The sequence below is a fragment of the Tupaia chinensis genome, unplaced genomic scaffold, assembly GCF_000334495.1.
Source record: "Tupaia chinensis unplaced genomic scaffold, TupChi_1.0 Scaffold000231_1, whole genome shotgun sequence".
NCBI classification, from domain to species: Eukaryota; Metazoa; Chordata; class Mammalia; order Scandentia; family Tupaiidae; genus Tupaia; species Tupaia belangeri.
Window position 1 is genome coordinate 1372097 of NW_006159706.1, and position 11886 is coordinate 1383982.

General features: G+C 46.3%; 2 protein-coding genes across 4 annotated transcripts in view; one reads left to right on the forward strand and one right to left on the reverse strand.

Moving 5' to 3' along the window:
• SRCAP (Snf2 related CREBBP activator protein) overlaps window positions 1-466 on the reverse strand; it is a 53280-nt gene extending 52814 nt beyond the window's left edge. The window contains exon 1 of one of the 3 annotated variants that reach the window (XM_027771711.1): window positions 449-466. The gene's annotated coding sequence lies outside the window, so the exon portion shown is untranslated. The other 2 variants (XM_014587699.2, XM_027771712.1) reach the window with 2 other exon arrangements.
• LOC102499301 (uncharacterized) lies at window positions 376-1018 on the forward strand. Its single transcript, XM_014587700.2, is given in 3 exon segments — window positions 376-490; window positions 493-541; window positions 746-1018. Coding segments are annotated over 3 exon segments (339 nt in total). The 3' UTR covers window positions 921-1018.
• The last annotated feature ends 10868 nt before the right edge of the window (window positions 1019-11886 follow it).

Genomic DNA, 11886 nt, shown 5'->3' on the forward strand with positions numbered 1-11886 from the left:
AGACGCGCCGGGGCCCAGTGCCGGCCGGCCTGCCCCCCTCAGCCTGTGTCTATGGGCGCGCGCCGACAACCTCGCGCACCGGCCCCGGGGCCCCGGCTGAAGGTGCGCGCGCAGCACCCCGGGAAGGTGGGAGGGGAGGCGGTGGCGGAAAGATGCGCGCGCAGTCACCCACCAGGGGAGGGGAACTGTGGAGCGTCCGCCATCTTGTCTCCCTCTCCTTACCTGCGTCCTCGGGGGCGTGCGCACCACCCCCCTCCCGCCGAGGAGGGGGGGAGGGCCCCCTCTTGGTCACCGCCTCCGCGGCCTTTAAATTCCCCTGGGGGCCGTGGCTACTGCCACTGGCTTGCCTTCACTGCCTCCTCTCACCGCACAGAGATGCGAGTGGTGGGTGGATAAAAGGGGAGACGCTACTCCCAGCGAACTGCCGCCTTCGCTCCCGAGGCCTCACCAAAATGGCCGCCGCCGTCTCGGCCGCCACCACCACCAGCACCACAGCTCGCTATCAATACCGCCGGCGCGGCCCGTCCTCTCGCGAGAGACAGTAACTGGAGGTTGGAGGGGCGGGGAGGCTCGCGTGCTAGCGTGGGGCGCCGCCCGAGGCGCGTGGCAAGCTGGGAAATGTAGTGCGCCTGGAAGGCTGTGCTTACGGTGCAGCAGTGTCTACTCGCAGTCACCAAAGCTGCCACGGGCTGCATTGCGGCTGCCAGCTCGATTACCACCACATTTTCTCTTTTTTTAAAGGCGGATCACCCAGTAAGCTAAAACAAGTTAGCTGTGCAGCCTGGTCCTCCTGATTCACAAGACAGCTTACTTTTATGGCGCTACTTCCTTTTATCTGAGGGTTGATTCCTGATAGCTCTGAAAGACCTATGCCGTCGGCATGCAAACTTTCAAAGTTAAAAACCTCTTTGAGAATCTGATAGGCTCACCCCAGAGAAGAACAGTAATACAACTACCATCTACTGATGCTACTTCGTGCACTGATGATCTCTTAATTCTAACAATGCTCCATATTACAAACACGGACACGCTTACAGGTTAATCTCAGTGAAAAAGCATAGCCAAACCGGTCTAAGCCACAACAGGAGGGCATGTTCTCAAAACTTTACCACCTAAAGCCCACTTAGGAAGCCAGCTGATGAAGCCATGAAAGCTTCATTCAGATTCTCACCTTAACCCCGTTTGTTGGTCCTTTTTTTTTTTTTGGCCATAGGGTTTATGAGCTCACCAGACAGAAGGAAAGTGAGAAATCATATCCCCTCAGGAGGGATGGCCAGCAATCCCTTCTCCATTCTTTCGGGATTTTGAATACACATGTACCTGCACCTGGTGTGATTTTTTTTTAAAGGTTTTTGCCAAGGAGCATGTGCGCAGGATGGAGAGAGAAAGAGATAGGCAGTGAGAGGGAAAGTAAGAAATTACCCTGAGAAGTGATAGCCACACTACAATCCCTTCTCAATTCTGGGATTTGGGACACAGGTGCCCTATGTGACTTTCAAGCCCCTGAGTCCAGGACTCAAACTGTGGGCAACCACGTGGGAGTCCAGCACCTTAACCACCATGCCATTTGCTGGCCCTACCCAGTGTAATTTTCAAGCTACCAGGTCTGGGACTCAAACTATGGTCAACAATGTAGACATCCAGTGTGTTAACCACCACACCACCTGCTGGCCCCATCATTACTTCCATTTTACAGGTGAAGTGCTGCTTGAAAGAAAAGTGAATGGGGGAGCCAGCAGGTAGCAAAGTGATTGAGACACTGGACTCCCACCTGGCTGACTAAGGTTCAAGTCTTGGACCTGGCAGATTGGAAAATCACACAGTGTGTGTGTGTGTACGTGCATGCGTGTACTTGCCCCCAGATCCCAGAAGAATGGAGAAGGAATTGTGGTAGGGCCATTCCCTGTCTCTCACTTTCCCTGTCTCTGTCTCTCTCTGTCTCTCTCTCTGGCAAGTGCACAAAAAAAAAAGGGGGGGGGGCTGGCAGGTGGTGTGGTGGTTAAGGGCCCTGGACTCCCTCCCACATGACCCACCATAGTTCGAGTCCCAGACCTGGCGGCTTGGTCTCACTTTCTCTCTCTCTTTGTCACTCTCTGGTCAAGTTAAAATAAGTAAGTAAATACAATAAATAAAATAAATAAGGTTAAAGAAAATCTTTTTTTTTAAAAAAAAAAATTAAATGTTGTATATCCTCCGGAAGGCCAGCAGGTGGCGCTGTGGTTAAGAATTCCCACTTGGCTGTCTAGTCAGTCCTGAACCTGGAAGGTTGCTTGCTTTTTTTTTTTTTTTTAGAGGTTTTTGCTATAGGGTGCATAGGCTCACCCGAAATAGAGAGAGAGAGAGAGAGAGAAATCACCCCCCAGGGGGGATGGCCACACCACAATCCCTTCTTCTCCATTCTCCTCTTGGGATCTTAGGCATGCACACACACACGCCTGGCATGAGTTTAAGCCACCGGGTCTGAGACTTGGTCCGCAGTCTACTACATGGGAGTCCAGCGACATAGCTATTATGCCAACTGTGGGTCCCAAGGCTTGCTTTCTTACTCCTCTCCTCCATGTCTCTCTGGCCAAATTAAAAATAATAATAACGATAACAAATAATTATTTTTTAAGAAATATTTTAACTTTATTTATTTATTTATTTTATTTGACCAGAGAGGGACCAAGTGAGAGAGAGATGGAAAGTGAGAAAGCAAGCCACCATATCCAGGACTCGAGCCGTGGTCGGTCATATGGGATTCTAGCACTCTTAAGCACCACACCATCTGCCAGCCCACCTGACCTTGAATTCTTTCATGACACTAATGAAACCCCTTTCTGATCCCCCTACCAACTCTACTCCCTTGCCAAGCTCAGTGTGGTGAGCCCCTGCCCCTTTCTCCAGCCTCACCTCTACCGGTACACTCCAGACACAGTTATCTCTCCAGGCTCTTTCTCCATCTCTTTCTCTACTCTGGACTTTCTCACAAGAATATCCTCTGGGAACCAGAAGTTAGCGTAATGGCTATGTCGCTAGACTCCCACGTAGTCGACCGTGGTTCGAGTCCTGGACCCGGCGGCTTAAAACTCACGCCAGGCGTGTGTGCATGCGTGCCCAAGATCCTGAGAGGAGAATGGAGGAGAAGGTATTGCGGCGTGATCCTGAAGGGACTGCGGTGATTTCTCGCTTTCTGTCTCTCTGTCTCTCTCTTGTCTGTCTGGTGAGTGCACGCGTCCTATAGCGAAAAACCTCTCCCAAAAAAAAAAAAAAAAAAAACCTACATATCCTCAAACCCAGATTAATGCCCCTGTCCCCAGAAGCCTTCCCTGCCCTCAGACCATATTGTTTCTCCAATCTGCGCTTTTTGCTTCTCAGCATTTTTTAAAAGAATTATTTTTATTTAAATTTAGTATATTTATTTATCTATTTTAATTTGACCAGAAAAGGACAGAGGGAGAGTGAGGAAGCAAGTCGCCAGGTCCAGGACTCGAACCACAGTTGGCCATGTGGGAGTCCAGCGCTCTTAAACACCATGCCACCTGCCAGCACCTGCTTCTCAGCATTTTAACACTAAAATGATACCCTAGATTCACATCTGTCTTCTTTACTCTGTGCCTGTGTCTATACCAATGTCTGGGAGAATGCTAGGCACATCATACACGTTTGCACCTAAGGCTTGACTGATGCCTGCACAGATACATGAGAACATTAATCTATATATGTTAAAATCACTTAAAATTATAAAAAAAGACTAACCTGAGGCACCAACCTTTATTTTTACATGAATTAACTCACTGGATTCTCATGATAACCCTATTAAGTAGATTATCATCCTTTTATAAATGGCAAAAAGAATAAACAATTTGTCCCAATTTACACAGCTGGAAAGGAGCAGAGCAGGGACTTGAATAACAAAATAATTCTTTAAAAAAATCCCTTTTTATATACTTTCTGGAATGTTTTTAAAGTTCTGATTGGTGGGACCTGCAGGTGGCATGGTGGTTAAGACAGTGGACTCCCAAGGTCCACTGCCTTTTGAGTTCAGGATCAGGCAGATTAAAAACCACCCTGTGGGGACCAGAAGTTAGCATAATGGCTATGTCGCTGAACTCCCATGTAGTCGACTGCGATTCAAGTTCCGGACCCAGAGGCTTAAACTCACGCTGGGTGCATGTGCGTGCCTGCCCAAGATCCCAAGAGGAGAATGGTGTGGCCATCCCTCCTACGGAGTGATTTCTCACTTTTTGTCTCTCTTTCTCTCTCTGTCTTTCTGGCAAGTGCACACGCCCTATAGCAAAAACCTTTTCAAAAACAAACAAACAAACAAAAAACATGCTGAGCCCATGCGTGTAAGTACCTAAAGTCCCAGGAGGAGGATGGAGGAGAAGGGATTGTGACATGGCCATCCCCCCACCCCCAGGGTTATTTCTCTATGACTCTTTCTGTCTCTATGGCAAGCCCACGTGCCCTAAGGCAAAAACCTAAAAAAAAAAGTTTTGACTGGGCCAGCAGGTGGCATGGAGGTTAAGGCAGCTGACCCCTCCCCTCATAGCTGACCTCACAGAGTCCTGGTCTGGCAACTTGAAAATTACACCCAGTGAGGAGGAAGGGGCCGCAGCAAGTGGTGTATTGGTTAAGGTGCTAGACTCCTACATGGTCAACTGTGATTTGGGTTCTGGACCCAGCAGCTTCAAAATCATGCTGGGTGTGTGTGCATGGGTGCCCAAAATCCCAGGAGAAGAATGGAGAAGGGATTGCAACATGATCATCCTCCCTGGAGGGTGATTTCTCACTTTTTCTCTCACCATGTCTCTCTGTCTCTCTCCTCTCTAGTGAGCACACATGCCCTTAAAAAGAAAAAAAGAGAAATAAAAAGAAAGGAAAGGAAAAAAAGAAAATTGCTACAGGCACATGTGCTAAAGGGTTTCTGAAAAATGGAGTTAAAGTATGAGTAATTTTGGTCCCCCCAAATTAGAAATCTATGCAAAGTTTTACAATAATACTCATTTCCAGGACCAGCGGGTGGCATGGTGGTTAAGGCGCTGGACACTCCTCACATGGCCGACATGGTTCAAGTCCAGGACCTGGTGACTTGCTTTCGCACTTCCTCTCTCTCTCACTCTCACCCTCTGTCTCTCTCTGGTCAGATTAAAAAATCAGCAAATGAATAAATAAAAAATAAATTAAATAATTACTTAAAAAATAATAATATTCATTTCCAGGGCCAGCAGGTGTCATGGTGGTTAAGGGCGCTGGACTCCAACATAGTTGACCATGGTTTGAGTCCCAAACTTAACGACTTGCTTTCTCACTTTTCTGTCTCTCTCTCTCTCTTTCTCTCCCCCCCTCCTCTTCCTCTCTGTTCAAATTAAAACACATAAGTAGGGAACCAGCAGTTAGTGTAATGGCTATGTCGCTGGACTCCCACATGGTCGACCACAGTTCACATCCTGGACCCGGTGGCTTAAAACTCGCGCCGGACGCGTGTGCGTGGGTGCCCAAGATCCCGAGAGGAGAATGGAGGAGAAGGGATTGCAGCGTGACCATCCCCCTGTGGGGGTGATTTCTTGCTTTCTGTCTCTATGTCTCTGTCTGTCTGGCGAGTGAGGGCATGCCCCCTATAACGAAAACCCCAAAAAAAAAAAAAAAAAAAAACCACACACACACACACACACGTAAGTAAATAAAAAGCATTCTTTAAAAAAAAGCTAATTTCCATGAACTTTTTGAAGATCTTTCCTCAAATAGTCACTCTGCACTGTTTCATTGAACTACAGAATATTTCTCCTATTACCTAACATTCTGTATGCTAACCAATTTCTCAGTCCTCCCTCTCCTCTACCTCTCCATTCCAATAACCACTATTCTACTCTCTACTTCCTAGTTCTTGCCTTTTTACAATTAATGTATGTATACCATTTTCTTGTTTTTATAATTTTATTCAACTTTATTTATTTATTTTAATTTGACCAGTGAGGAACAAAGTAAGTGAGAGAGACAAAGTGAGAAAGCAAGCCGCCAGGTCCAGGACTCAAACCACAGTCTACCATGTGGGAGTCCAGTGCCCTTAACCACCACACCACCTGCAAGCCCCAATATATGAATACTATTTTTTAACATTATTTATTTTATTTATTACTATTATTTTTAATTTGTTATAGGACACATGTGCTCACCAGAGAGAGACAGAGAAAGGGGGGCAAAGTGAGAAAGCAAGCTGCCAGGTCTGGGTGTATGTGCGTGGTCCGGGACTCCAACCATGGTCAGCCATGTGGGAGTCCAGCACCTTCACCACCATGCCACCTGCTGGCCCTGTATACTATTTTTTAATGGTCAATACATAGATATTTATTTCATACTTTTATTTATTTTTTTAGAGAGATTTTTATTACAGGGCATGTGTGCTTGCCAGAGAGACATAGAGACAGAAAGTGAGAAATCATCCCCCAGGGGGATGACCACGATATAATCCCTTCTCCTCCATTCTTCTGTCAGGACCCATGCACATATTCCTGACATGTTTCAAGCCACTGGGTCAAGGACTCGAACCATGGTCAACTATGTGGGAGTCCAGTGACAATTATTACACCATCTGCTTGTTCCATTATCTCATACTTTTAAATAGCTGCACAAGGGGCTAGCAGGTGGTGTGATGGTTAAGGCGCTACACTCCCACATGGCCAGCTGCATGCAGTTTGAGTCTCCAACCCAGCAGCTTGAGAATCACAGCGCGCATGTATGCATGTGTCCCTAAAGTCCCAAGATGAGAATGGAGGAGAAGGGATTGTGGTGTGGCCATCACTGGAGTGTGATTTCTCACTTTCTTTCTGTCTCTCCAGTGAGCACACGCACCCTATGGCAAGAAAATTAAAAACTAAACAATAAACAAATGAATAAATAAATGCGTAATATTTTATTGTATTGATGTACTGTGATGTCAAAGTTGTCCAAGTCCCTCGAATAACCTTGCACATTTATATTTACACTTGTGCAAGTAAATCTATAAGGTAAAATTCTTAGTGGAATGTAATTGCTGGGTTAAATAGTATGTGCATATAAAATTTCCAGAGATGCTACTAAATATGTTCTCCAAAGGGGCTGTGCCAATCTCTAGTTCCACCAACAGGGTAAGAAGAATGCCTATTGGGAACCAGCAGTTAGCGTAATGGCTATGTCGCTGGACTCCCACGTAGTAGACCACAGTTCGTGTCCCGGTCCCAGTGGTTTAAAACTCATGCCAGGCGCGTGTGCATGCGTGCCCAAGATCCCAAGAGGAGAATGGAGGAGAAGGGATTGCGGCGTGGCCAACCCCCAGGGGGTGATTTCTTGCTTTCTGTTTCTCTGGCAAGCCCCCGCCCCCTATGGGAAAAACCTCTCAAAAAAAAAAAAAAGAATTATCTCTTTATTATCATTATTTTTTTTTTGAGAGGATTTTGCTATAGGGCGCATGCGCTCGCCAGACACAGAGAGACATAGAGACAGAAAGCGAGAAATCACCCCCCAGGGGGGATGGTCACGCTGCAATCCCTTCTCCTCCATTCTCCTCTCAGGATCTTGGGCACGCACACACACACGCCCAGCGTTGAGTTCTAAGCCACCGGGTCCGGGATGTGAACCGTGGTTGACTACGTGGGAGTCCAGCGACATAGCCATTATGTTAACTGCTGGTTCCCTATTATCATTATTTTTCAATTTTTGACCAGAGAGAGAGAGAGAGCAAGCCACCAGGTCCAGGATTCAGACTGCGGTCGACCATGGGGAATCTAGCACCCTTAACCACCATGCCACCTGCTGGCCCCCAACTTCACTGAATTTTAAAAACTGTTTTATTTTAGTTTTTTAATCCCGACACTTAAATTCTTGTTAAAAAGATATTCTCTACACAAAGTAAAACAAAACAAAAATTCAGAACTATATGAGGGTATATAGTAAAGAAGAAGTCTTCCTGTCTATGACCTCCCACCTCACCCAGTCCCTGTCACCCTGTGAAAGGTTGAGGCTGGTTTCGTGTGTGTATTTCTGCATCTACTTTATGTATATAGAATTTTATGTGTATGGACAATGCACATTTCCCCTCTAAGTTTTACACAAATAATAATGTATGGTATACGTTCTTTTTTAAAAATTTTATTTATTGGGACTAGCAGTGAGCATAATGGCTGTGTTGCTGGACTCCCATGTAATCGGCCGCGGTTTGAGTCCCGGACCCAGTGGCTTAAACTCATGCTGGGCATGTGTGCATGTGTGCCCAAGATCCTGAGAGAAGAATGGAAGAGAAGGGATTGTGGCACGGCCATCCCCCCTGGGGGATGATTTCTCGCTATCTCTCTGTCTCTCTGTCTTTCTGGCAAGCACATGTGCCCTATAGCAAAAAAACTCTCCAAAAAAAGAAAAAGAAAAATTTTATTTACTGATTATTACTCTTCTATTTGACCAGAGAGAGACAGAGTAAGAGAGGGAGAAAGCAAGTCACCAAATCCAGGACTTGAACCATGGTCAACCATGTGGGAGTCCAGCACCTTAACCACCACGCCAACTGCCGACCCCCTGTATGGTATACATTCTTTAAAAAAGAAAAATAAAAGTACCTGGGGTCAGCAAATGGTGTGATGATTACCCCACTGGACTCCCACATGGCCAGTGGTTCAAGTCCCAGACCCGGTGGCTTAAAATGTTGCCAAGTGTGTGTGCATGGGTGCCCAAGATCAATGGAGGAGAGGGGACTGTGTCATGGCTATTCCCCCTGAGGGGTGATTTCTCATTTTCTCTCTTACTGTCTCTGTCTCTCTTCCCCCAAGCAAGCATACGTACCCTAATACAAAAACCTCTTTTAAGAAAAAAGGCACCTTAGGGTACAAAGAAAGAGATTAATTAGAATTCTAGGAGTTCAGTAGTTATGTCGCTGGACTCCCATGCAATCAACTGTGGCTTGAGTCCCTGACCTGGTGGCTTATAAAAACTCACACCAGGCCACATGTATGTGCATGCCCCAAATCCCGAAGAATGGAGGAGAAGATATGGCATGGCCATTTCCCCTGGGGGTTAACTTCTTGTTTTCTGTCTCTCTATATCTCTCTGTCTGTCCAGCAAGTGCACATGCCCTATAGTCTCTCTCTCTTTCTTTGGGGGGGCGGTGGGGGAGAGATTTTTGCTATAAGGCACGTGCACTTGCCAGACAGAGAGACAGAGAGATACCCAGGAGGGATGGCCACGCCGCAATCTCTTCTTCTCCATTCTCCTCTCGGGATCTTGGGCGTGCACGCACACGCGCCCGGCATGAGTTTTAAGCCACCAGGTCTGGGACGCGAACCGCGGTCGACTACATGGGAGGCCCAGCGACATAGCCATTACGCTAACTGCTGGTCCCCTGTAATCTCTCTTTTTTAAAATAATTTTAAAAAGGAGGCTGGGGGACCAGCAATTAGCTTAATGGCTATGTCGCTGAACTCCCACGTAGTCAACCATGGTTCAAGTCTCAGACCCGGTGGCTTAAACTCACACCGGGTGCATGTGCATGCAAGCCCAAGATCTCGAGAGGAGAATGTAGGAGAAGGGATTGTGGCGTGGCCATCCCCCGGGAGGGGGGTGATTTCTCACTTTCTGTCTCTCTGGCGAGCGCACATACCCTATAGCAAAATTCTCTCCAAAATAAAAAGAGGCTGGTAGGCGGCATGCTGGTTAAGGGCGCTGAACTCCCCACATGACCAATCGGTTTGAGTTCCGGACTGCCAGCTTCTTTCTCACTTTCCCTCTTTCTGTCTATCTCTGGTCAAATGAAAATAAAACAATAAAGTTATAATAATTTTTTTTAAAAAAGAGCTACAGAGAATGAGGGTGAGTGAGTACAAGACAGAGAGATAGAAAGTGAGAAATCACCCTCCAGGGGGAATGGCCACACCGCAATCCCTTCTCCATCCTCCTCTCAGGATCTTAGGCACACACATACACGTGCCTGACGTGAGTTTAAGCCACTGCAAATGACTACATGGGAGTCCAGCAACATAGCCATTACGCCAACTGCTGTTCCCCTTGCTGTCCTGTTTTACATTCAGTATTATATTAATACAAATCATCTATACTGGGGCTAGCTGGTGGTGTGGTGGTTAAGGCGCTGGATTCCCACATACCACGGTTCGAGTCCTGGACCTGGTAACTTGCTTTCTCAGTTTCCTTCACTCTCTGTCTCTCTCTGGCATATGCATGTGCCCTGTAGCAAACTTAAAATAATAAATTAAGTAACTTTTTAAAAAATTGTCCATACTGTCATGTATGACTTTGAGTCTTTCAAATTCCCTCATATTCCATCTCATCAAGGTATCCCAATGTCCTGTTGAAGGGCATTTCAGTTTCTTGTGTTTTTACTCCTTACAGTTGTGAATATACATGTCTCCTGGAGCACTTGGGCCAGGTTTGATCCTAGTTATCTGTCCAAGAGTGGAACCACTATTTTGTTTTTGTTTGTTTGCTTTTGTTATTTTGCTATAAGAAGGCAGTAAAGACATAGGGAGAGAGAGGGAGAATAAGAAAGCACGCCCAGGGGGATGGCCAAACCACAATCCCATCTCCTCCATTCTCCTCTTGGAATTTTGGGCAAGCACATATACCTGACATGTTTCTCAAGCCACCAGGTCCAGTAGGCCTATGGGATCCACCTACCTTAACCACCAAGCCACAGGCTGGCCCAGTGGAGTGAGTGTTAACATATGTAAATATTCCACTTTCATAAGAGAATGATAATCCCTCCCACACACAAATAGCTGTATGGCTATATACTCCCACTAGCAATGTATAAAAGACCTTTAATACTTGGTATCATCTGATGTCTTAATTTTTGCCATGGACTAGGTATAAAATGAGTTACCATTACTGTGTTGATTTGAACTTCATTGATTGCTAACAGTCTTGGCCATTCTTCATAACCCTTTTAGCTGTATCATCTCTTAACTCGTACGTTCAAATCTTTTGCCCATTTTTCTACTGGTTTCTTGTCCTTTATTAATTTTAGAAAATCTTTATATCAGGGAACCAGCAGTTGGTGTAATGGCTATGTCTCTGGATTCCCATGTAGTTGACCACGGTTCAAGTCCTGGACCCGGTGGCTTAAACTCATGCCGGGCGCATGTGCATGCATGCCCAAGATCCCAAGAGGAGAATGGAGGAGTAGGAATTGCAGTGTGGCCGTCCCCCCTGGGGGGTAATTTCTCGCTTTCTGTCTCTCTGTCTCTCTGGCGAACGTACATGCCCTATAGCAAAAACCTCTCCAAAAAAGAAAAAACAATCTTTATATTATTTTTTTTAATTCTTTTTTTTTTGAGAGGTTTTTCACTATAGGGCACGTGCGCTTGCCAGACAGACAGAGAGAGTCAGAGAGACAGAAAGCTTGAGAAATCACCCCCCAGAGCAGATGGCCATGGCCACACTGCAATCTCTTCTCCTCCATTCTCCTCTCGGGATCTTGGGCACACACGCACACGTGCCAGGCGTGGGTTTTAAGCCACCGGGTCCGAGACGCGAACCGTGGTCGACTACATGGGAGTCCAGTGACATAGCCATTATGCTAACTGCTGGTTCCCCAATCTTTATATTATTTTGATGAACATTTTTGAATAATTATGTGTCATTCCATATATCTTCTTCAAATCTATAACTTATACTGTAATTTCATTTTCCTTAATTTTATTATAGTTTAATTTTATCTTTTTTTTTCTTTTTTTAAAGAATTATTAGGGCCAGGGGAACTAGCAGTTAGCATAATGGCTATGTCGCTGGACTCCCACGTAGTCGACCACGGTTCACGTCCCGGACCCGGTGGCTTAAAACTCACACCGGCCGCGTGTGTGTGCGTGCCCGAGATCCTGAGAGGAGAATGGAGGAGAAGGGATTGCGGCGTGACCATCCCCCCTG